The sequence below is a fragment of the Gymnodraco acuticeps genome, unplaced genomic scaffold (genome assembly GCF_902827175.1).
Source record: "Gymnodraco acuticeps unplaced genomic scaffold, fGymAcu1.1, whole genome shotgun sequence".
NCBI lineage: Eukaryota > Metazoa > Chordata > Actinopteri > Perciformes > Bathydraconidae > Gymnodraco > Gymnodraco acuticeps.
Genome location: NW_022991443.1, coordinates 1,125,436 through 1,152,533, shown reverse-complemented (window position 1 = coordinate 1,152,533; position 27,098 = coordinate 1,125,436). Strand labels below are relative to the sequence as shown.

The following is a 27,098-nucleotide window of genomic DNA, read 5'->3' as shown; positions in this document are numbered from 1 at the left end:
CCAAATTAAGCCAGCCACCGTGGGCAACTTTTTACGGCCTACGACAAAATGTACATTTCAGCCAACTGGCCGAACAGAACAGAAAAAGCACCAGAGTGGATCCAGCTTGTGAGTGAGTAGAAGGAGCAGAGGCTAAACAAAGTGCTGGGTTTGCAGCAGAGCTCAGATGTCAGATAAATTGAGGTCGCTGGCACAAGCTTACACTTTGCTGTAAAAAGTCTAAGATAAACTCACCCTCCCAAAATTAGCTGTCAGCACCACATAAAAGCGTCAAGCATTAGTAGTTGTAAAGAGGTTAAGTTACTTGTATGAAATTGTGTGCACAGATGGAAATCATAAAACCGGTTTCGAGTTTATCGTCTTGATTTATGCCACACTGGTATGCATTTCCCTCTTTCCCTTAAGAGCATGATCAAGGCTGGGGATTTACCATTAAGTGTTTTATAAGCACTGGAATGTTTCAAACTAGCTTTAGAGTGAGAGACTCTCATACTGTACACCACACTAACTTATTAAGTTTCAAGAGAACACAACACTGCTAAGCCCTGTGGCGAGACAGGAGCAGGAACACTGTGTGTGCTTCAATGTCCAGTGGAACAGAGTGTGTGAGGGCGCGTGAGATCCTACTCTGCACTGAGACAATGTATTCCAAGGTTTGTGTGTATGTGTGTGTTAATGGTCTGTGCAGCCAACGGAACGGAGTGGAAATCAACTGCTGATCCATCCTCACTAGGATACACAAACAAGCGTGTGTGAAACAACAAGTGCCTGCAGGGGGGTGCTACCTGTTCTAGGGTAAAGACAATGATGTGTATATTTTATCTGTGTGTGTGTGTGTGTGTGTGTGTGTGTGTGTGTGAGGGATGTTAAGATTCACCGATTCGCATCGCTGCACCGGCATAAAGGTTCAAGATGCGAGTGCACCGGTTGAAAGAGTGCACATCGGCTACAGTTTGGGTTGAACTGGCGATGCATTGATTGTAGCGTCTTTGCATCGGTAAATATAATCTCCTCTCATCCTGTCAGCACTCAGCAGAGACGACCTTTGATCTTTGCTTCGCACTACGAAGGCCGAGAGTCTCAGGTATCAACACACATGGAAGTCGAGGAGAAAGACAAACACAGCGCACCGAAAAATACCTACAAATCAAACGTTTGGCAACACTTCGGATTTTTCAAGAAAGACGGACAACTTGACAAATCGCAAGCAAATTGTAAACGATGTCGTGCCGCGTTAAAGTACACAAGTAGTACGAGGAACTTAGCGACGCACATAAAGAGGCGACATGGGGTCTGCGGCTGAAAAGAGAAACCTGAAAGTTAGACATATGAGTTCAATCACTGAGAGGTGTTTAGTTTACAGCAGCCTGTGACGGCCGATAATAGTTTAAATGTCTTCCTTACTGTAAGCAGTTATGAAATACCTGTTTGTGAAAGGTTCTTTGTATTCTTTATTGTTCCTATAGAAACCACTGCTTTCTGCTCACTGGTGAGTTAGCCTATGGATGAGTGCTAAGCACATCAGGCTGGCAGCTGTATGGGCATTGCACTATGGTAGTTGTTATGTGCACATTGTTAATCATGAGCAATGCATCCTTACATTACTGTGAGGTGTTATACAACTGTACTCTGGAGACAGAGACCACTACTACAAAGGACATGTGAAAAGGCCAGTTTGTGAAAGGTCCAAGTGTTTGCTTTTTTAAGGTAAAAAATAAACAGCACGATGGGATGTGCAGTACTAGTAGAGAGAACCAAATATGTAAAGCACTTTTTTGTTAATTTATGATTTGCTGCATATAAGGAATAAAACAATCCTCTGTCGTACCATATTGAAGTATCATTATTTTTGCATCGTGTTGAATCGCATCGTATCGCCCCGTATCGCATAATGTTGAATCAAATCGTATCGAATGTATCGCAACAGGGGTGAATCGTATCGTATCGCATCGCCTGGTGTTTCAAATGTATCGTTAATGTATCGTATCGTGGCAACGTATCGAGATGTGCATCGCATCGTCCTCAGTGATGGAGATGCACATCCCTAGTGTGTGTGGGTGGTCTGATCTTGACACACAGGTGCAATGGAAGAGATTAGATCAGCTATAAAGAAGCCACACAGCGAAAAACAACAGCCTTCGACTTTTAATTTGACTCCATTACAGTTTGACACATCTTCCTCATTGTCATCACGGGTGTTCAAATAAAAATGGAAATGTGTGATCACAAACGTGAAAATATGACAACCAAACACGGCTCATTCACACACATTGATTTCTCTCCCTCTCGCCGTGCTGTCCCCTTTTTACTCTGGAGCTTATCTATCACACCACGCAACCAGCCAATTTAAATGGAAAATACTTTTAATGTGCGGCAAGAAACGCCTGCAAACAAGACAGTCTTTTAAAGACATAGCATGCTTTTTTTATATTAAGAGCTTTTTGGCTGAGCGATTCAATGTTTAACGCATATGGAGACGCAGATAAATGATCCTCTTTGTCTCCGCAGTCTCTCGCTCGCCGCGCTCATTCAGGAGCAGTTTTTTCCTTGTACCTTTGGGAACAGAGTGGGAAGAGGAGAACACGGTGGGAAGGTATTTGCTTCTGAATCATCATGGACTCAATGGCATGATACGTTTCACCCCGGCGGGCACGCTAATAATCCTTAGCCCCGATGACATATGTCGGAGGCCGATTAGGACGGCGCATCCTGACAACATATCAACAGGGATCGTGTCAGGATGAGTTAGTTCAGCTTCAGTGAGGTGGGCTGAATACAAGTTTGGAAAGTGGAGTTATATCGCACACATTACTTCCTGCGTGGGTCAAAAGGTAAACCTGGGGCTGCTGTGTTGGTCAACATGTAAACTTGTTCAAAACTGACCTGGGGACCATTTCAGGTGCTATTTCCCCGTTTCAACTCCAACAAAGGCACTGGTGGTCCAAACAAATGGAAACCTGGAACAAGTGTATTTTCTGGGCGGTTGTTGTTGTTTCATTTCAGTGCTGCAGAGACGTAGAACTATGCGAGGCATTCTGGCTGTGAACATCACAGAGCAATATCCTGTGTCTAAAACCTTCATTTTGGTTTTGATAGCAGCCGTCCTTGGCTCAGGAAAACATTACAGCATGTGTTGCACCTTGCCATTCTTTTGTTTTCTTTTCATATGGAGGTTTCCTCTGAAATTATTTGGCTCTCCTCATAAAGCTCATTATTTCTAGCTCAAAAACTTCAAATTAGAAACTGACAAAAGTCCTTTATTTAGTTACTGGCTGTTTTATTTTTGGAATCAAGGAGGACAGAGAGAAATGTTTCTGTTTATCTACATACAAATATCATTAATGTTATTAAACATTAGTTTCTTTCCTCAAATCTCAGCAGTTTGGGAAGTATACAAATTCCAATGTTATGAGTCATATTAACCCCTCTTTCGTTTGAGCTCAACTCGTCATCATGATACATCAATAAGCACTTGAAGGCAGGATAAAGTGACAGCAGTACACGTGCGTTTTGCTGCTGCTAAAACTAGGCAGCTGTGTGGAGAGTTTGTCGTTGCAGAGGAAGCCAGAACATTTCAGGCAAAGCCTTGAAATTTAGATTGCATCAGATTCTCTTTCCATTTAATGGAGTGCCAGACTGCATTAACTTGATTCACTTATGCTAAATGCAGGGCTATTCATATGGTAAGTGCTGCCGGGTATGTGTTTTTTTCCCATGTGCATTTTATAGATATCTGCGTAGTAAAGATATGAAAAGTAACAACTGCTCTCGTTATGGAAAATAACGCAGAAACAGAGAGAGAGAGACCCGAGGGCCTTGTTGCCCATTATGCATGCAGCGTTTTCATTTTCATACACGGCAGCAGGAGATACAAAGAAGTCAGCTAGAGCCCGTGCGTGTGTGTCACCGCAGACACAACTGAACAATTAATACATAAAGTGATGAAATTGTATGACATTACAGCACAATGAGATAATCGTATTCTGTTCACATCCACTGCTAATTTATATTGAAATAATATCCCTGTCATTTCATAAAAACTATTTCCCCAAGCTTAAGCTGAATCATAGGAATCATTATTTCTAATAACAAGCAACAAAAGTAGTTTACATGAATGGTTCTGTGTCTCAGGAAAGAGTAATGATGAAGCACAGTATACTCGTGTATTAAATATGCCTCGGATAAGGCTGTCATGGTTTATAATGATTCATTCAAGATTTTAAAAAGATGTATTTAATTGTTTTTCTTTAAACAAACTCACAGGGAAGGCTCATATAAACTGTAAGCGATATAAAGAATTAGAAACCATATGTCTAGTTTTGCATACAAAGAAACATTAGCAAACACAAGCATACTTAGCTAAAATAATGAGTTAAAAAAAAACAGCTAAAATCTGCATAGAGCTGAACTCTATCACACAAGTTAACCCTTACTCTAACCCTGATCCTTTTTGCTACTATGCAATATACCATCTTCCTGTCCTACTCCCTGCTCCCCACAAACACAATCAAACATTTGCACTCATTCCATTCGAGCAGCTCCAATTCACGGCTGGCTGTACAGCGTCTTGTTAAAGAGCATCTCAATATAAAAAATGACTTACAGAAGGGAAAGTGTTGTAAACTAACTTTTGCAATTTACACTTAACCATCGTGTGTGGTAGATTTATACCAGAGACCGTACACAACAGGTCTGATTGGACCTCTCCTGTCCATCCGTCCATGATTCTTTCTCTTTTCCATCAAGCTATTATTGAAAGCAGGCAGAAATGTTTTTATTATTTGAAAGGCTTTTATTATGTGACCCTACTGCCACACTGATGTGAACACACTCACTGATGCATACAACGCTAACAGCAGTGAGATTAAATGCACCTGCATGAGCTACCCGGGGGGCCACAGGTTGGACCGGTCCATGATAAGTGTGTGTGTGTGTGTGTGTGTGTGTGTGTTAGTGTGTGTATGTGATGGGGATGGAGGAAGGAGGAAGGAGCGATGGAAAGGTCATCATGAATAGTGCATGAGGGTTGGTGGGGTCAAATTGTTCAATGCCCATCACCTCCCTGCAAATGATCTCCAGCTGGTTAGGCTGGGGGTTTGTGACTGGCCAGACGTGTGTGTGTGTGTGTGTGTGTGTGTGTGTGTGTGTATGTGTGTGTGTGCGCGCGTGTGTGTGTGCGTGTGTGCATGTGTGGTAGAAGGGGTTGTTCCATATTCATGTTTCAACCTTACTCATATGTATTCAGCTCCACATGACACCATTTACATCCTGGAAATGGGGCTGGAAATATTGAGAGTTGACGTGGGGGTTGGAGTGTGACCTTTGACCCGAGCTTTGTGTGTGCGTGCTTGGAAGGGGGTGTTCGAATAAAGAGCCTCGATTGGTATAGATGGTTTGAATTGATGCCTTGATTGCGGAAACATTTACACCGATACAACACCGATGGTTTCAATAAAAAAATATCATTCTGAGTGCTGCCCTGTTTCATTCCAACCTCATCAGTCTACACACACGGACAGCGCCTCGCTGAATAGGAGCACGGAAGCATCTCACACTGTTTTGTCTCTCTGATATATATTTTATATCCATCTTCTCTGCACAGACTATTAGATAACTAGTACAGGTCAGGCACAAATCTTCAACCTTTACTACAACAGGACCAATCAGTAGCAGGGCCGTGCTGAGAGTCGGCAATGGCAAAGATGTACAGGAAATTACACCGCTGGAAGAAATACAACTATATTATTGCATTCATATATGCAGGACCGATATGAATGTAACAGCTATTTGCAGAGAGCATATCATTTTGAATGCTTTATGCTGTCTGTAATCACATATGAGAACGGAATCACAGCTGGCAAAAACAGTTTAATTGCTGCAGGAAATTGCTCTAGAAAATAATCATAAATTGGAAGTAAACAACATAGAAATAAAAACGTAGATGCAATATGTTTTGAACATTTTGACATATTTTTGACAAAATTGCTCGAAGTTATTTACATTTGAACTGACTCCAGTGAACCTGCTGTCACATTAACTATCACTTTAAATCCTTATGTGTGTGAAATTCTACCATTAGAAAATCGATGAAAAAGACCATGCTAGTCCCCTTGTGAGGTTTAGACATTTAAGCGCATGATTTGAGGGATAAATGGAAGACGAAAGAATCGAATTAACTCACTTCAACACTCCAATTTGAAATATGGAGAGTAACACCAATCTGAACCCAAACTGACTTATCCTCAGGAAGGGTTTTCTAATAACCAGGGCCAGTCAAGTGTCAGTGCTGAGAAACGTGTCAGAACATGTGTTGGACTGAGTTATTATCACCCCAAGGTACAAGAACAGGCAGTACCAACACACACACACACACACACACACACACACACACACACACACACACACACACACACACACACACACACACACACACACACACACACACACACACACACACACACACACCACACACACACACACACACACACCACACACACACACACACACACACACACACACACACACACACACACACACACACACTCCACCTGTCCATGCTCCTTTCTCTCCATCTTTGACACTTCAGTCCTTCATTATTAATCTTTACACCAATTCTCTCTTCACTCGGAACTCCTTCAGATTGCACACACACACGCACGCACGCACGCACGCACGCGCGCACACACACACACACACACACACACACACACACACACACACACACACACACACACACACACACACACACACACGTAGAGGCTTCAATAATTGATCCATTTCCCAGCACTCAGACTAAAAATAGTGGGATCAGCATTGCCTTATTCACGCTGCATCTTTCCTCAAGATTCAGAGTCAAGGGCGGGAATATTTTTGGACTGAATAGGAAATGTATTCCCATCAACCACACAAACACACGCATTATTCCACTCCACGGAGGTCAGAGAGATTACAAAATGAAGTCTTGAGGAAGATATACAATGTTACACCTGGGGTATTAATCACCTTACTCTTCCTGCTCAGCACTGATCCCCTGGTGGGCCCTCAGGCGGCAGCATATGGCCCCTCATACACCCAACACACATCAATTAGATTAGATTAGATAGAACTTTATTAATCCCGAAGGAAATTATTTTTGCCAGGTTGCTCCAAAATTATACAGATAATACAGATACATCTTAATAAAAGTATGCAATATACAATAGCTCAATATACAATATAGAAAGTTTAAAGTAACGTATTACAGTGCCCCAGTAGAGAATAGGTAGCAGCCTGTGACAGTGACAAGTCATTAGGTGACAAGTCATATTGCACATTCAAGACAACTAACACTAATAGCTCATTTCTCATCGTACTAAAATACAGTTAGGTTAAATATGAAATATTAAAACTGCAGATGTTATGTGATGATGACATGAACTTAATATTGAACATGGTGTTGGAGTTGAATTATCCTTCCTGCAGAAGGAGGAGGAGTTATAAAGTGTGATGGCCACAGGAAGAAAAGTCCTCCTGTGGCGTTGTGTGGTGCTCCTCGGTGCTCGCAGTCTACTGCTAAAGCCAATGAGACTTATATTTGCTTATGCAATGCAGGAGCAATCCTTCATAATCCTTGACTATCCTTGAGTCCTTATCCCACTGTGGATGATCCAGAGGTTTTTAAAAACGACAACAACACTCATAGCGAATCGGTTAGAAAAAAAGTGCCTGATCTTTCCCCACTGGTTTAAAGTTGAGTATCTGTGTGAAATACGCTATGAAGGGTATTTGTTTTCTGTTTCACCCCTGCACATTTTTGAGAATCTCAGCATCTTGTAGCACATGGCGGCAGCTCCAACTGTGAATGCAGATGGTGTGTGTGTGTGTGTGTGTGTGTGTGTGTGTGTGTGTGTGTGTGTGTGTGTGTGTGTGTGTGTGTGTGTGTGTGTGTGTGTGTGTGTGTGTGTGTGTGTGTGTGTGTGTGTGTGTGTGTGTGTGTGTGTGTGTGTTCGTCAAGGAGGGGAGCGGGGAAATCGTGATCCTTGCTTTTGATTCAGCGTGGTGATACTGCCTCTGGGCGTACCAGTTCACACTGTGCTTGCGCTTGAGGAGTATATCTCTATAATATAGGTGTGATGACACAACCTGAGCTATGGCTTCCCACCAGGGCCTACGTGTGTTTGAATTGGAAGCAGAACACAAGCACTGACTGATATGAACTTTGGCATCTTGTTTTAATGTTTTTAGCACTGAAAGCATAATGACTCATCTTTGAAGTAGGAATATGAGTTGCATATGTTACCTCCATCTGCAGTATTTAACAATCTGGACACGCATTGGAATATATATCTTCTTTCATCAGTTTAATTATTTCTATTATTGTGGAAATTAAAACCTCAACCTTGCTGTGGGGTGAAATTAATTTTAAAGAATGGAGATTCCACCAAACACCTTTTTAAGTAACAAGGTAATAGAGAAGACTTGATCATGAAGGCTATACTTTAGCTCTAAGTCCACTTATAGCCTTCTCCCACTATAACACGCTTTTTAAAAAGGCAAAGTTGCGCACAAATGGACGACAGACTTGTTCCCAATTGTCAGTACACAAGCCTTTTATTGTCTACAGTCCATGTCAAGAACGTGCTGGAAAGCAGGGTTAGTAAACAACAGTCGGAACTTGATCCATATGTTATTCACTATTTTTCAAATGAGTCAAACTGGTGATTGTTGGAAAGACTGTTTGATGAGTTATGTTTGTCTCGGTTGAGTATAAATTAAGCTTGTTTTATGACAATCAATAAGGTCAATTAATTTGAATTAGACATATTTTGTCATTTTTCTAACTTAATGAATTAAATCAATCGTATAAATGTGTGTTGTTTGTATTAACTATATTCTAGGAGAAAAAAAGTGACCTTGAGTTTTGCTGTATTTTTGTTTTGTATTTTTTAGTGCTGTAAATGTTCATAGATTTGAAATGCAAATGACCACTTTATAGTTGCAACAAGAAAAATACTGTTCTCTTTTTATTACTTGTTTAGTGAGAAAGCAACCCAATGCAAAAGCTTATGAATAATATAGGAATTCAACTTTGGTCCAAGCTTTAATTGGATTTGGCATTACAAATGTCTTTCAGCTCTGAACTAATGTTAACTGGATTTTGTTCACGTTTGAACGTCATGCAGTTGAATTTAATCTCACTCCTGTTGGTGTTTAAGCCTCACGCTTTTCTGAAAGTAATGCGATAACAAGCTATAAACCCGAAAACCGAGCATCAAACAAACCCGTGAGCTGATTGTATCATGACATTCCCATTGGTTGATCTGTCAAAATCGTTTTCTGAAACTGTATGTATTTGCTTGGGTCTTATCTACATTCCCCTCTCTGCCGCATTGACCCAAATGTATCCTATCTGATCTCAAATGTTTCTGATGCGTTATGATCTCCTCATCAGTCACGATCAATCCACGTCCATCATTATCTGCGCATCCAAGCAGACAACAGCCTCGACAAAAAAAGAAATAAAACTCTTGCACCTTTGCCATGGCTTGAGAGAAACACACATATTTCAAATGTGTAAACAAAGTTGCAGGAATACATTTACGATCATAGGCTATATCTAAGTAATTCAGTCTCATAGGAACAGCAAAATCCAGAATCAAAAGAAAAACAGAGGAAAGCACAAGCGGAGTCTTCTTTTAGGAAGGCAAAAAGCATTACAGTGATAATGCTGTTTTTCATTATGTGCAATATTAGCTGTGTTTCATCTACTCTAGACTGAAAGCCGTTTCCTAAATAAAAAGCCAGCTAAGAATCTAAAGAACTGTCATCATCATGTTCCTGTGTGCTGCTTAAAGTTCAGAGCAGTGCCCTGGGATAAAGTGAAGTGTGCGATGTCTCTGCTGATATCTCTCCTTGCTCATTAAAACGTAATGACCCTGAACGCTCCGTCTAAAAGCAGCCGCGGCTCTTTGACAGGGCCTTGACTCTCGCTATTAACATAATGTGTTCAGTGATAGAACAGGCCAGGATCCTGAACGAGGCGGGATTTAAAAAGGAAGTAGGGCTTTCTGGAAATTCAAGAACTTTAAATAAGGCTCAAACTGTTTGCCAAGTTTTCTCCAGTTAATTAATCTCCTCCAACATATAATCATAAAGGCACTAATCATTCAATATGAGCAATGGGTAAAATCACTGTGTATTGTGAAAGGTGTAGCATCACCCCACTCTGCAGTTCACCTCAACTGTACAGAGAGTTTAAGAATAGTAGTAATAGAGGTCCCAGGGTTACATTATAAATGACACTAAATGGCTACTTTGTCAGAAATAGAAAAGAATAGGGGCCAACAAACCTGAACTAAGAGGAATAATTCAAGTATTTTTTTAAACTCAACGATGGTTGGTTATATGGCTATAGTTGAAAATGAATTGTATATTAGTTTTGAAAATAGGCTTTTACATGAAAATCTTAAGGATTATAGTTAAAACATTGCGTTTTTTTAATCAGATGACGCCATTTCCTGAATCTATAGTAGAACATTTAAACTCACTCTGACAGTACTAACCCCCCAGCTCTACCTATTAGCTGCACGTTAAGAACATCACGTCCTGTGTGACAAAGGACTTCCCCCTGGTGTTTAGCACAGCGCATTTAAAACCTCTGCACACTGTATAATCAATAAACTAGAGACACAGCAGGAGGAAAAACAGAGATGAGATCATAAGCGAACGTTGCAGATTGCGACTTTTAAAAAATGGAATAACTTCCCTGAAAGCTGCATCTAAGTTTGTTAAATATGCATGTCTGTTTGCAATATTTAACTTTGCGGGGACTTGGTGAGATCCCTCTGAAGACAACCGTAGATCCCCCAAACCTTTATCTGGATGGGAACATAATTCACCATGTATCACTGTTTACCCCATATGTGCTAGTGTATGCAGCAGGAAGGCCATTTTGAGCTGCTTGGAGTTTGCATATAAAATGTGTTTGGTAAGTGAGCAGCAGGGAAAGACTAGATGTCATCTCATGCTTAAGGTGGCTTTATGGTGCATCCTTTGACAAACACCAATCCTTTACTGTTTACTTGCATTCGCTAGAGGGTGTGCTGATGCATAATAATGAAAATGTGTGTGTATGTGTTTTTGTACGTGCATGTATTTGAGTCCCTGAAGCTAACCACCTCTTATCTCCAACACAATATCTCATCTTTTGCAGGAGGACTACTGTGACGCTTTTCCACTGCAGCACGTAGCACAGTTTAAGCTTTGTTTTGCTTTTCCACTAGGGGTAGTTCCGGCTCAGGGCTACTTTTACACCTTTTTTCTGCCCCTCCAAAATCGAGGTTCTTACCGGGCCAACAACCGGGCTGAATATGCTAAACTAGTGACGTAAACACTCTCGACTGCTGAATGAGAGAGAATCGCTGGCAAGGCGGCTACTACAACAGAATGAACATATTTGACCGTGATTTCATTGTAATTGTATTACTATTTACTTGCACTATATTTTTTCTGTTTATCTGTGTTTTGTGTTGCTCTGTTGGAGAAGCCTGTGACACAAGATTTTCATCTGCATAACTACACTGTAGCTATGTTCGTATGACAAAATAAAGAACCTTGTAATACACGTTTCAAAATGATGCCTAAGTAACAACATACTGATACCGGTCTGCAGACAAGACGTCAGGCGAAAAATCTTTTTAAAATGCGGGCTGCCATCTGCCCCTGCCTCTCTATAGCAGGCTAACCTGTGTGACATAAAACTATAAACTGTCCTTAACAGCTCCGGTTCAGGGCCACTCCAGACGGGATGGACGAGGACAAGAAATATCTCTCCAAAAACTCTGTTATGTGATTGAAAGACAAAAATTGGGAAGCTTCACATCATCGCCCAAACCAATCCCTGTTCCTCTCAGCTATAATGGAAGTGGTCAGGAGGTGGGGGAAGTGATTGAATCGAAGCGCAGCATCAGATGAACCCAGCATGGCGCTGAGGTAATTGCACATTCTCGTTTTTTCCCCCTTTTGGCGCCTCTGCTGCCACATAAAAGTCTCATTTTGAACAAGACGGAATGTATTGCCTCTCTGATGTGTGTTACAAGGCTCTGTGAATTAAACGCTGACCCTCATGGGTGGAAATGCGTTGACCACATGCTGCGTTTAAGTCCAGCTGAGGAAACAATGACCATTCACTCTCGGATGCAGATTTTAACTCCGCAAAGATAGATTTATTGGCTTGATCGGACGATTTTTATCTTTTATTATGGAAAGCCATTCAATGATGGTGGCCTTTGATATTTTAGAGAGGCGAGCAGCTGAGGTACTGATGGAGCAATGCATGGTGGGGAAAAATGTGCTTTCTATCCAATTGGACCACTCTGTTTTAACTAGAATTCTCACAACACACACACTTTCTCTCTCACACACACTTACAGACAAACACTAAAGGTGCTAAGTCCTGCCCCCAGGCTGACACGGCCTCAGCGCCGGTGCAAAGTGGAAGGGATTGCAGGGAGACGAAGAAATGGGGGGGAAAGGGAAAGGGAGTTAAATAGAAAGGGATTTTCAATGAATTTCTGAACGATGATAACTTAATATTCTCAGTATGCAGGATGATGGAGGTGCTTCTATTTCAGTTTCTGGCCACCCTGCTTTGCACTCTTATTTATTTCTTTCCCTTCTACATCTTTTTTTCTATGTCCCCCTCTTTCCTCTTATCTCATTCCGACTCATCTCCTTCCCTTGCTGCACAGGTAATCATCTATTGACCATCTGTGAGGGTCCTGACCTGCGGGTTGGCAACCACGGTTTAATAATCTCACTAGTGAGCCTCTCCTCTCCTTACATACTTCCATAAAGCTTGTGAGTTACAGTTACTTCTCCCACGACAGCAGGAGTTCCGCTTGTGCCCCCATTTCCTCCCTCCCACTATCGTGCATTAGCTACTTCCGCGACGAATCGACTGAATTAGACACACACACACACACACACAGACACACACAGACACACACACACACACAGACACACACACACACACACACACACACACACACACACACACACACACACACACACACACACACTATAACTCATTATTCACTAGAACGGATGCATATGTATTTAACATTTCCTGCAGATATAAACACACCTGGTAGGTTGATCCCACTGCTGGTGCTTATGTGTGTTTGTGTGTGAGGAAGGCGGGTGTCTAGCTTGGGATTGTACTTTTTCGTTCTGGGTTTTGTTTGAGAGGAATGTGTTTGTGTGTTAGAGGGAGTAGAGTGAAGAGGAGACAGAGAGCAGAGGGATTAACTAAAAGGAATTCACACAGCAAAATAAAAAATCCAGTTTAAGTGTGAAGTGTGTAAAACCTTTTTTTCCTCAAACATTAATTCAGCCGGCATTACATCTGATTAAACACTAATTAAAGCTATCAGGCAATATCTAAAAATAAAGAATCTCAAGTGCTTTCAGTTACAATCGTGTCCTTGAATCAAGCAAGCAATCCAACACTTAATTCTGTACAAATGAGTCAAAAAGATACTCAAATGTGATACTCTAATGATAGACGTTGACATTTGGAATATTAGTCTTAGTAACTGTGCGAGGAGGTTTTCTCAGTATAGTGACAGTAGACAGCTGTTGGAGATGAGAGCTGTCTGACACCAGTGGGAATTGTCACAGCCGATACACATCACATGTGGAGGGACTCACACTGAATGCCTTGTTTCTCTCTCTGTGTGTGTGTGTGTGTGTGTGTGTGTGTGTGTGTGTGTGTGTGTGTGTGTGTGTGTGTGTGTGTGTGTGTGTGTGTGTGTGTGTGTGTGTGTGAGACGTGAGCTCACTTGCAATGAAATTCCACGTGTGTAGCATGTGTTAAAAGAATGTATGTGTGTGGGGGGGGCTTTGCAGTCATTTGATACACAACGCATTCAACCACATATAAAGCAGGACTGTATACAGTAGACTGTATAATGTATATATAGTGCAAGACACATAAATAAAACAGTGAGCTGTGCCGGTGTGTGTATGCTTCAGGTGTGCAAAGAAGGTCAATATATTTATAAAAAAACGTTTTAATTTCAGGTTCAGGTTATTTATTTGTACCCGTAGGTAGATTTTGTTTGCATCATGACACACTCTAAAAACAAACACAAACAACAGACACATCTCTAATAAAAGGACTAGTACAAGTATGCCCTGCTCAACATAATCTCAAAAACATTTTAAGAAGGAAAACACTAGTACAAACATGGACATTCAACATCTAAATTTGAAACAAAATGTTCTGGCTTGTAGTCCCTAAAAGAAAGAGTCAGGATCCGTCATTTTGCAAACAAATAGCAATGTTTCATTAAAACTCCTCTGCCTGGTCAATTCTACTCCACGATGTTACCAAGGGAGTAAAGGAGGAGATCAAGTGATGTAATGATGGTCAAAACATTTATTTTATTTTTGCCCACTGTTCATATCGAATGTAAAACCAAAAATCAATGTCTTGTTATTGTAATTTTCACAAGTAAAATAACTTACTTAAAGCACTTTGTTTTTGTTGTGTACGTAACATGCACAAATACATATCAAAAGAGACTTTTTTAAAAACCTAATTCAAATTGGTTGTTGCCTTATCCTAGTCAAGTTGGTTTCAAGTTAACGAACATTTATTTTGAAAGGACAATGTAAGCATTTAGCAAAACAATTTTTGAAGGTTACGTGTCATTTTTAAAGAGGCATTATTTGACAATTAAAGTCACAAATCCCTCCTGGCTCGTCAAACATGTCAGGTATGATTTTTTGACAGACTAAAAGTGATATGAAATTTATTTTGTGCAGTGTGACCTTTAACCCTGGCCCTGAGTTATGGTTGGAGCAAATTTCCATTTCAGTAGATGCAGCAGTTTCCTCTAGTTATAAATGTACACTCAGCATGCCACACACAGTGTTTGCCTTCAGTCACACCAACCCCTAATTATGGAGTTACAGAGTGTGCTGGGGTGCATGACACTCCAGTGGAACAACAAGCTGAACTAAGTGAGCGCTGAGCAGATAAGTCGCCTGTTGGCTTATTATTGGAAACCTTTGACTTTATCCTTAGGACTTTCCGTTTCTTTGCTCATCTTAAAGCGTGAATGTGGTGGCTTAGTATTTACACACAACATAAACCCTGTTGACATTACAGAGTTACACACATATTGAGGCGTTTCTACTGTATGCTGTGTTCCATCAAGAAACACACATCTTCCATCTTTTCTCAACCAAACACCTAGAATTGTTCACATTCCTGTCAGATTTTCTCTAATAGTCTCTTTGAATCTCTAATGATGGAAATGAGCAAGCAGGCAGATGAGCCAGGTTGTAGGAATAATAAGCACATTATTTGTTTTCTCTCGCGCAAAACACACACTCCGAGGTGTATGGCCAAAAAGACAGAGGAAAATGTAATGTTATGATGAATTAAAAGCATGGGGAGTTAACACAACACTATACAAACAAAGGCAGCCTTGGGAGGGAAATGAATTCTCCTCATATGCACAAAACATTCTTTGTTCTCATGTTAAACAGTCAGAAAGACAGACAAGTGGACAGATACATGGTTAAAAAAACAAACAGATAATGACCCTTCTGATAACGTAGCTGTTTCCGTCCTCACGGTTGAATCACAGCTGGAGCGCTGTGATTGGTTGGAAAATACAACAAAAGGGAAGAAGAGCGCTCTCACGCTGACCGCATAAGTTATGAATTTTATTTTTAATTTGAAAGGCTGGTTATCTACACTGTTGACCACTTCAACACAAATTATATTTTCCATAACCGCAAGTGAGAGTGTGATGAAGTACGACTTCAATGGCACCACCATTAAGCCTTTGACTTGGTATATTTGTGATATCTTATACATTTTTACTCAATTGTATTTTTGTTTTACAATATTCTTGTAATATTATTATGTCTTTTTTATATTGAGTGAGTTTTATATGAGTTTCTGTGTTTGGTATGTTGATGTTTGTTGTACTAAATAATCAACAGTATGTAGTCTTTTTAAGAGCCATATTCAAATGCTAACACATTCCAGGACTCATTCCTGCACTACTGTATACCCGAGATAGTACGATGTTGGAGCGAGTGTCACCAATACGCTTGCAAAAGGTTGCAGAATTATATTTATTCCCTGAAAATGTGCAATTCTATTCACACACTTCAATGGAGGAGTAATGTTATATCTCTCCCAGTAAAAGTGTCCTCTTTTATTATATATGACTATTGCATTTTGAGATCCTATTTTTTTGTTAGAAGAGACTTTCTTTTTCCTTTTAGAGTGAAAGAGAAAAGATCTTCAAAGATGTATTAATAGAATATCTAGAAGGATGTTGCCTCAAAAAGAGTTTCTTTGCAACTTCAGATGCAACCATAGAATATGAAATGAAGTGACAAATATATCATCAGTTGGCAAAAGAGGCTAATTATAAACCTGTATAATCATACTTTTATATAAACATAACCATCCCAATCAGTCGTTGTTTTCAGACTGTTTTGAAGGTCCTGAGTAGGCAGATCGCAAGAAGAATTATAGTTGAAAGTAACTCAGGATCTAATTAAAAAGTGATGCTGATATGAAGGATAATAAGCGTGCAGTCAAGTGTCTGCTTTATTGAAGAAGTCGTATTCCTGCATCACACCAGTGTGTTGGCCCAGTGGCTGATATGTGCTCACATGAGTAAACCCAGGTCCAGTGGAGAGGAAAACCTGCAATTTCAAACTCGGCAAGACCAGAACATACATATATGCATATAAACCATCTAAATAAATGCCCAGGGATCATGCATGAATGCTATTTTCGACTTTGACAGTTGGGTAAACAGTGTAATGCAGCTCTACTCTCCACTATGCCCCTGGCTGGCTCCGTGTCACACCAAAGCATATCATATTTTGTCACTCCCCCAGCCACAGTATATACTGCACAGTACCTGTATTTATTTACACTGCTGGATATAAAAGGGATATTGAAATAACAGTAATTTTATTTAATTTTTCTTTTCGTCTCAATATCTATTGCCCTATTCTCGCTCTCTGCTATCATGCGAATCTTCTCCCGGTGAGAGGGCAGCAATCAGCATGCTGTACTTGTGTGTAAATGGTGTCGCTGACATGCTGTTGGGCCATGTGTCAGTGTGTTGTAATTCTGTCCAGTAGAGCGATACGCACACACACACACACACACACACACACACACACACACACACACACACACACACAGTCGTGGTTGACGTCAATGCTTCCAGGTCCGGAAGTCAAAATGAAGGGAGCATATGTAGGTGAAGCGCTACCAACTGTGTGTGTGTGTGTGTGTGTGTGTGTGTGTGTGTGTGTGTGTGGTGTGTGTGTGTGTGTGGTGTGTGTGTGTGTGTGTGTGTGTGTGTGTGTGTGTGTGTGTGTGTGTGTGTGTGTGTGTGTGTGGGTGTGTGTGTGTGTGTGTGTGTACAGAGTGGGTGAGTTTTGCAACTCAGTGCAGATGAAGCAACCTTACGTGCAGTGAATTATGAATTGAGTGTAAGCTATGGAAGTAACAGGAGTATGGGGGCTCTACTGAGACACTTTGAATGACTCCAGGACTGGGTCCACATATGGTTGCCATGACAACTTTCATAAACATACTGGTAAATAAGAAAATAAAACCACCAAACTATGAACTGCACTTTACAATTGATAATAATATGGGAGGGGGTCAGTTCATTTCACCCTGTAATGTGTGTGTCTGGTTCTGAATGGATAGTTTCCTGACCTCCCAGTGTAAGAGGCTCCGAAAAACACACACACACGGAAACAAAGAGCACATACACACACCCACATTCGCAGAGCACAACACAGTCACGGATAAGAGATGATACAAACTGTAGAAGCGGATGTTCTGGGTTCTGTAACATTCGGTAGTGTGTGTGTGTGTGTGCGCACACACATCCTGAGGTTCAACTGCAATCTGTAAACAATGTTTCTAGCTGAGTGAAGAAAAACAAGAAGCAAGGGGTGAAGTGTTCAAGAGACAGCTAATGTGTGGGTGATGTGTGTGTGTGTGTGTGTTGTGTGTGTGTGGTGTGTGTGTGTGTGTGTGTGTGTGTGTGTGTGTGTGTGTGTGTCTGTCTGACAGCACGCCGCAGAACAAGAGAGCACTGAACTGCAGATGCCTGACTCTCACAGCAACCCTCTGCAGAAAACTACGACATATACAGTATCTGTGTAGAACAGTGGTGATATTGTTATCACAGCACGGAGCAAAACGCTCCGATAACTTCCATAATAGGAAATAACATTGACTGTAATCCAGGACTTGGCTAATAGCGGGATTTCACAGCGCAATATCGTTTGGCAACACGTCAGGTCACTTATTTCCTTCTAATTAACAACCTGACAATGAAATTTGTACCGACTGGTTACACTTCCCAGTGTGCTTATTTTCTGACATTGTCACCTAACAATTAAATTAGCACCTACACATCACAAGTAACTTGCCTGTAATGAGAGGGAATAAATGACAAGGGCTTTTCTATGGCGGTGAATGGCTGCCGTCGCCTTCAACATGCGAAGAACATAGAGAGGTCATTTATAGCGACATGAGGGCCATTCTGCAAGCTAATTACTTCCAATATATGACAAAGAGCTGAGAAATAAGGGTGTGGGCTCTCAACCATAACTCTGCACAGCCATGCTGAGCACTAAGGGCTTCGATAAGCAGCTAGAAACTATTAATTAGCTTGACTGGATCCCACTACATTCTATTTCATCCCAGAAAACTGGTGTACCGAAATTTGAATCATTTCTCTTTTTTTCTTCTTTTTTTCTCTTTGATGTGAGAAAAAGATACAAAGTTTGGTTGAATTTAAAGAGTTTCCATCAAAGGAAGCTTTAATCATTGTGGAGTTATATTCATGAGGCAGCACTAAGAAACACACAATGAAAATAGATGTTCCTGCATTGTGTGCCTGGCTTTTCAACATTTAAACGGCAGCAAGGGGACGTTTAAAAACCGAATTGAAGCCGATACGTCCCATTTCAGAACTCCAGATCACACCTCTGTCTAGTTTCTATATAGCAGAGAGGCCCAATGCCAACAAATCCGACATGGCTATCTGGTTCTGGCTGACAGCTTCCTGATCACAGCCGCAGATAGCTCAGGGTATTCTCCGTCCACATCAAACAACTGCTGAGCCTTACAAAGTCCGAGGTCCTGGAATAACCTGAGTCAACAAGTGGCGGGAGTTACTCTGCAGCCCTTCGAACGTTTAAAAGCATTGCTAGCTGTTTCAATAATCACTGTTTCAGTTAAATTCAAAGAAAATAGTTTGGGCCCACTCAATTTTCTAGTATCTGAGTATTGTTTTTCTCTCTTTGGACGACAGCTTTTAACCTATTTTTGCAGATCGATACTTCAAGCAGAGTCGAGCCTGAACGCTGACAAGGTCGGTTAGAGGTGGGTTGTTGACGAGACTTGGCTAATGTCATTGCCTTTTACCTTTGTTGATGAACAAAAAACATCATACTGAGAATCTCAAAAGCATCCGCCGAGTCAACAGACACAGAACTAGACATAGCACCCTAACCAAGGATACAGAGTACAGCTGTGCAATTGAAAGCTCTGTGTAGTTTAAAAGGGCAACAAACTTTTCTGTTGATACAGTCAAGGCTGCCTGCTGCACCCATCAGCCCCCCCCCCCCCCCCCCCCCCCCCCCCCCTCCAGTCCCTGCAATAGTTGGCTAACATGCTGCTCTCCGGTAAAAGCCGGACATGACAACTCTTCTGTGAAATTGTAATCCTGGAGATGAAACTTAACAGTGAACCTTTGATAGCTTGATGCGATACGTTCGCAGCCGGCGCCCCGCCCGGGCTAAAAGATGAGGTAGATATTTTTCCTCTCGTGTGAAATCTATGATGTGAAATGATTTAATTAAGATAGGGCGAGGAGCCATAATTAATTCTGTCTCTCTCCGAGTTAGGCTTACTGTCAAGAACACAGGGAAAGGCTCCGGTAGAAATAAATTACAGGAGAGAAAGTGTGTGTGTGTGTGTGTGTGCGCGCGTGTGTGTGTGTCTTCCCCCACATCTAAGGGATAATGGGTGTGGACCGCTTAGTTACTGTATTCTCCCAGAGCTGACAAAGAGTTATGTCAATTCTTTAAAAAGAGGTAGTGTTCTCAAAGTGCAAGTATGCCCGCAGGCACCTTTATTTTTGGCATCCCACCATCTTGGAACAATCCACATTTCTGTCCAGGAGTTTATTTTGTCTGTCAGTAAGGAGCATCCTCTGGGGAACACTGTCAGTAACGAATGTGAAATGGAAGTATTCACGGCGCTCTGTTTCTCAAAATAACGTCCTGTCTCCTGCGTATTTTGGATCTTATTTGGCCAGTGTTTAGTCGCCCAAGGTTGTAAAAGGATGAAATGAAGGATGGCTCCAGGGAACTGTCAACACCTGATTTTTCTCTCAGTCTAAATGCCCTTGAGACACAATTGAGGAAGGGTATCTATTCTTTGTCCTTGTCCAATTACAACCAGATTTGGCATAAATCACAAGACATAAATACCCAGCCGGATAAGTAATCTCTTCATACATCTCTAATAAAAAAACTACCAGAGAAGGTATCTGATACTACTGTCACCTTCAGATGCCCTTGACCAATGCATAAACATGATTTCTCTGGATGTGGACGATGACAGTTAAGCGCCAAGAGCCTCATTCATCAAGCATTTCCCGGAATGGACTCCCTTTCCAAAGTCCAATACTAGTCCCTCAAGCTAGAAAATTCTCAGAGCCTTCCAGCTTTTGCCAAACACGCAACAACTGTCTTATTATCAGGAGACGACAGGCAATAATGAATGTGTCCCGAGTCCAAGCAACTGCTGATTTGGAGCTTTCAAAGAACGAGCCTAATTAAAGGCTGCTTTGTGACTGTTGTCACTTTTTTTTTGACTGGTGATTATAGGCCATTCATTGGGGAGGATTCGTCAGCTATTGGCGGGAGGCACTCACCATAAATAGTATCTAAGAGATTTGCTTATGTTGTGCCGATCCTGCATTTTCCCAAGCGAGTCCCTAGATTCTCTCGCTCTAATTTGAAGAACAAATTCCTTTACTTTCAGCAGAATCTCCCAGCGCTAATAAGGACGTCTCATCAACGACAGTTCAGAGACAAATTAGGCTGTTCAAAAATGCAGACTCCCTGGTATCCTGTCTCTGATTTCCTGTAATTAAGTACTGGGGAGCAGAGCATCCTTGAGCACTGTCCACAAGTTCAGTAGAACAAGGCCTTTGGTCTTTTGAGCACATTGACTAATAGATGGGCTATATTAGCTCTCTCCTGGTCTGCAGCATCTTCTAAATCGCCTATCCACCTCTACTAAAACCATGCGTCTCCAAAAAGTGGCCTACTGTCTTATTTTGGGCCAACTCTAATTGTCTCACTAATCTCTCCAGGGTTAAATGACCCGGAGAAACTACGTCCCACTGGGCAGGCTTACCCCGCTGATTGGAGACTTTGCCTTTTGTTTTCCTTGGCATATTAAAGCAGCAAAGGCTGCTGATGTAAAGCCTACAGAACTATTTGAATTGTAATTAAGGGCTAGCAGCAGCTTTTAAATGGTTGACTAGTGCGGAAACAAACTGTGCCCCTCAGACAGCAAAAAGTTTAATGCATGGGAAATGAGTGGCTCAATCGATAAGCAGGGCGTTGTTTCCTTGGAAGGGGAAATTCAATGGAAGACAGAATGGGCTGCTTCACAGCCTGCACACTGTTTCTAATGTTCCCAGTGGAAAGCAGATTTTATGGCAATATTTGCTTAAAAAACAGGCAAATAGAGACCTCTATCTGAGGTATAATCGTTTGTCAAGTCGATTTCATCTGCCATTAAAACAGAAACAAATAGCTGCCGTTAACGGTGTAAAGGAGAGAAAATAGGCATCTCTCACACTCCTCAGGTGTTAAGGTGACGCCAAGTTGACAAATGCTCAAATGAAGGCACAATGATTTGCTGAACCCAAACGCCTCAGTCATTTCACATCGAACAGTGAATAACCTACTGTATTTTTCAGACTATGCCAGACAATCACATTCATCGTAAACCACCTCTAATCTGATACATTTTTAAAAATGCCATCTTGTTGCAAACCGCTTTTCTAAACAGGCTGGCCTATGTGGAGAGTGATTGAGCAATTACTGGGAAAAATTGAGAAAGCCCCCACTGTGGACTTTTGTCCCTGACATCAGCTGGCCAGCTGGGATCATTAGAAATATTTTTCCGCCTGTTATCTCCGTCCAAACCTCTGGCTTTGTACCATGCACACAAGCAGGATGATACAACACCGTCAGAACTAGTAGGAGTCCATTCCTGGCTGTCTGTCAATGCAGTAAAAAGAAAAATACGACACCAAAGTCTATCAAACACTGTCACACTGCGCTGCCTCTGATAAATATTCATGATAGCAGCTTGAAAAACAGCTGTTTTCCTCCAATTAAACCTTGCAGAGATCCACTGTTTTGGAAATAAAGTGTTCCTTTTTATAATTAAAAGCCGAGCCAGAAAACTACTAAAAACAGCGTAGCAGCCATTGCAAAGATTGATATGTGTGTGACAGGATGAGAACATGTGGCTAACAAGGTGAGGTGATGGTGCTGCTCCTCCGGGCCTACAAACCCACAGGAGCCTCAGGTGATGAGGAATACCCAGGAAAGGGGGGATGGGGGGGTTTATCGCATTAGACCCTATCAGACAGATGTGAATGCTGCTGTGGTAACATGTATTGAACATCAGTCCAACTAGCCGTGCAGATCAAATCAATCCAATCCAATACACATTTTAAAAACAGAGGGTTTGCCAACATTATAATAAAATATAATATTACACGAATAGATAAAAGGCACACATAAGAATAAATACAAGGCACATAAAGGCTATGGACAGACAATAAAAGCATACAAATCGATAAAACATAGCTCAGACTGACTGGTAAGCGAGGGAAAAGAGGTGGGTCTTTAGGCGGGACTTAAAAGCTTCAAGAGTGGGCAACAATTTGACATGGGGGGGCAGGTTGTTCCAGAGCCTGGGGGCTACCGCTGAGAAGGCTCGGTCTCCCCTGGTCTTTTGCCTTGTTTTTGGGACTACCAGCCGCAGCTGATCAGCCGACCTCAAAGCCCTTGAGGGGGTGTACCCCTGTAAGAGGTCGGAGATGTACTGAGGGGCCAGCCCATTAAGCGATTTAAAAACAAACAATAGAATCTTAAAATGAACTCTAAAATGGACAGGAAGCCAGTGGAGGGAAGCCAGAATAGGTGTGATGTGCTCATGCTTGCGTGTTCCTGTAAGCAGACGAGCCGCAGCGTTTTGTACCAGCTGCAGGCGTGCCAGCGTGGTCTGGTTTAGGCCGGCATAAAGTGCATTACAGTAATCTAGACGAGTAGAATCAAAGGCATGAATTACATGCTCAAAGTCTAAAAAGGATAAAACCGGTTTGATTTTGGACAGGAGCCTCAAGTGATAAAAACTGGACTTAACCACAGAGTTTATCTGTTTATCTAATTTTAAAGCACTGTCGATTTTGACGCCAAGATTTGTGACCATGGGTTTTGCATACGGTTGCAGGGAACCCAGGTCAATGGAAGGGACATCACCATTTGGCCCAAACACAATGGCCTCTGTTTTGCTCTCATTTATATTTAATTTCACAGTACTGTGAAGCGCTTTAAAACCGGACTGAAAAATATCAAAAATATTGTTTGCATGTATAAAAGACTGCAGCTGTAAGAGTACGGTTTTCTCCAATATTTTTCAATTGGAAATCAAAAGATCCTTCTCACATCAAAGCCCTGAGCAGACCTGGCCACGTGCCCGCCATACCAACTGTGTGGAAACAAAAAAGCGCAGTGGCCAAATCTGACACAAGGCACAGACGGCAGCCCACTTCAAAGGCAGGGATCAGCCAGTCTGAGTTCATTATACACAGGTACAACCGCAAAACACAAGCGGTCAATGGAGGCAAGCGAAGATAAACCACAGAGGACTTACCATCAGGAGGCTGGGCTGGTGTGAAGTGAGGAGGTTTGTCTGAAAGAGATAAAAAGAGAGAAATGGGTTTTTAGTTTGGGGGGAATTCGCAGATTTCCCAGCGGGGCAGGGCAAGTCATTGAGTTGCACAAAAAAATAGGCTAGATTTGACCTTTTCTATCTAACACATTGTAATGCAGGGACTGAGCCAAGCAGGAACCCAGCTGAGCTAATCGACAGGAGTACATTTCAGAGATAGCATTATCATTGTTTTTTCATTATTGTTTGGTCTTGTCACCCAAACCACACAGCATGAGTTTTGATATTCTAAGATCACATGAGAATTGGAAACACAGGGACAAGGTTGTGTCTTTGTTTTGGGTTGAAAAGTGTAAGATAAGATTGGAAATTCCACAGCAGTGAGGACATGCAGTACATCAGTGAGAATATACTCTAGTCCCTGTAGCGAGCATATGCAGAATAAATCAGGCTTTCTCCCCCCCCCCTTAATATATCAAATCACATCATGCTTCTCTCCTGGTCAACACCCAGCAGACGATGACATAAGGCTTGTCGGCCGGTGGGAACCATAAAACAAGACCTGTAGTGTCAGATGACTGAGTATCTAGTAACACTCAGGGGAGAGATCCCATGAAACCTGAGTTCTTTGCAGTTTGGCCCCAAAACGCTGGAATATGAGAAGGTGCATGAAAGACTTTTAGTTTGTTTTTAATGTTTTGTTTGTGATGGAAATAGAGGATATTGTTAGAGGTGCAACTTTAATTTATTTTCAATTATTCATTCATTGTCAATCCATCTTGTATTTTTCCCCAAATTATTTTTTAACATTACCATTGTTTGTTTAGGCTTCAATTCGCCGAAATTTGTGAAAAATAAATTTCCGAGAGCCCCCGGGATGTCTTCAAATTGCCTATATTGAAAAACATTTTTCATTTAACATATAAATAAAGAGAGAAGGGAAAAAAGAAAATCCTTTAATTTAAAAAGCTGGAACCAGAAAAACAACTTTTAATAACTAGTTGTGTTGTGTTGTGTTAATTGGCCAATTGATTAAACAACTAATCCCATCTGCCTTTTGTTTAGATTAGCAAATATGCAAAGTGAAAACAGATACTAGTGATGCAAATTCAACGTTTTTATCCTAATACAAGATCAGATCGTTTTTTCGGAAAGCGATTAGATATTTGCTCCCGATCCCTGTTAAGCTATGCTACTAACAATGCTAGATGTTCACATTGTATGAACAATTTAGGATCACTGATCATTGGAATGATACATCGATCCAGATTCATTGGAGTAACAATACCAACAGATAACATTAAATATATATGGCACTTTAAAGTATACAAAGTAATTACCAAAGAAAGAAGACTCTTACATTATATCATGGCATTAAAACAGCCATCATAAAGCACAATCCATCGAAATGATTCGATGTCATCATTTATAAAAGGAGCTTCACTAAATGGAAAAGCTCTTACAGACACAATATGTTCCTCGAAAGCCGTCATGATACACCGGTCCGAGTATCGAGGACAACCAAACCAAACCTCCATCCCCACTCTCGCAGACAACTCATCTGTCTGACTCACTAAGAAGAACACCAAAAGGTTGTCAGAGTAGAAAGCACTGAATGCACACGCACACACACACACACACACACACACACACACACTTGTGTGTAGCCTCCAAGCCATCCCTCCAATGTCTCTTCACTGTGAGGGATAATGAGGAAGATAAAACACATCACATCAATTACCCCGCTAACACATTTTTCCGGGGCTCCATCAACCACTGCGACGAAGCCTTTCTCAGGATGTCTGCGAAACCCATCGGCGTCCCAAGACACAGCTGAGTTTTAAATTTAGGCTCACTTAAAATTGCTTGTCAACAGCCGGGGCTTCGGGGGGAGAAAGGGAGAGGAAGTGTGTGCGAGAGAGAAAAAATGAGGCGAGGGGTGCGGAGAGGCGAGGCTGGTGCTAGAGGTGAATAATGAAGTGTCGGCTGAAGCTGTTTCCTAGTCAGTCATGACGGTAACTGATTTCCATCTGGGGGGGATTTCATGAAAACATATAAAACAAGAGAAACAGAAATTGGCATGAGGGAAATCAAGAAGTTCTGCTGAGACTGAGTGTAAAGGAGCACACACAAAAACACATCTACACAAGGCTGCGCTCATTCGTAAGCATTCTTAAACACACGCGAGCTAACACACACAGAGGTATTGTCGCTCAAGGGGAATCAGAAATAGGCTGACAGAGAAGTCGGCGTACAGAGTGCCGGGCGATGCTAAACGATTTTGTCACATTTCCATAATGAAAGGACAAGATAAGGTCTTTCCATAAACATATCAGCCTTTCCCATCTCCCTTTGCACCTTGCAGAGCCTGTGTGAGTTCCCGTGCCTGTGTGAATGTCAGAACATGGCCATCATTCACCTTATATCTTCAGCAAATCAATAGGTGTCTGACTGTGACATTCAGCCATGTGCAGGAAGACGGGTGTGTGTATGTATCAGTGAATGTGTGTCATCTTCCCTATTGGTGTGGTTGGTGGGAAATCATACAGAATGATAAACAGGGTGTACATCTGAGTGTGGGCTCTGTTGGCATGCGGGAGTGTATTGGTGAGAGGGGGGTTACTGTGTGTGGACATGATTCATCCCATATGGTGACAATGGAAAGAGCGAATCTGGGGTTGCCTCCCGCACACTCATACACACTCATACACACACATACGTCACCACTACGAGCACTATCACTACCCTATCCAGCTGTCTGTGTTGCAACATGGTGAGGGTTCTTGGCAGCATAATAGAGCCCCTTTCACTTCATCAGTTTCTCTAGCGCACGTTTCTTTTTCGCTCAGTTATCTGAGAGGTTAAGATTGGCCCTCCTTTAACTGGATTCATATTCAATCTAATAGAATCTGTCTCGCTGAAATTGACAATATGGAAAGGTTACAAATTATTCATTCTCCTCTCCTCACTCCTGGTCCACACATTCCGAGGAGAAGGAATGGATGACAATGATGGTTGAAAGACAGAAATCCACTAAACGATGGTAGATCAATACAGT

General features: G+C 41.6%; 1 protein-coding gene across 1 annotated transcript in view; it reads right to left on the bottom strand.

The window, feature by feature from the left end:
• agrn (agrin) overlaps window positions 1-27,098 on the bottom strand; it is a 269,713-nt gene that overhangs the window by 145,441 nt on the left and 97,174 nt on the right. Inside the window, 1 exon segment of the mRNA XM_034196403.1 lies at window positions 24,023-24,061. Coding sequence (XP_034052294.1) covers window positions 24,023-24,061 — 39 coding nt within the window.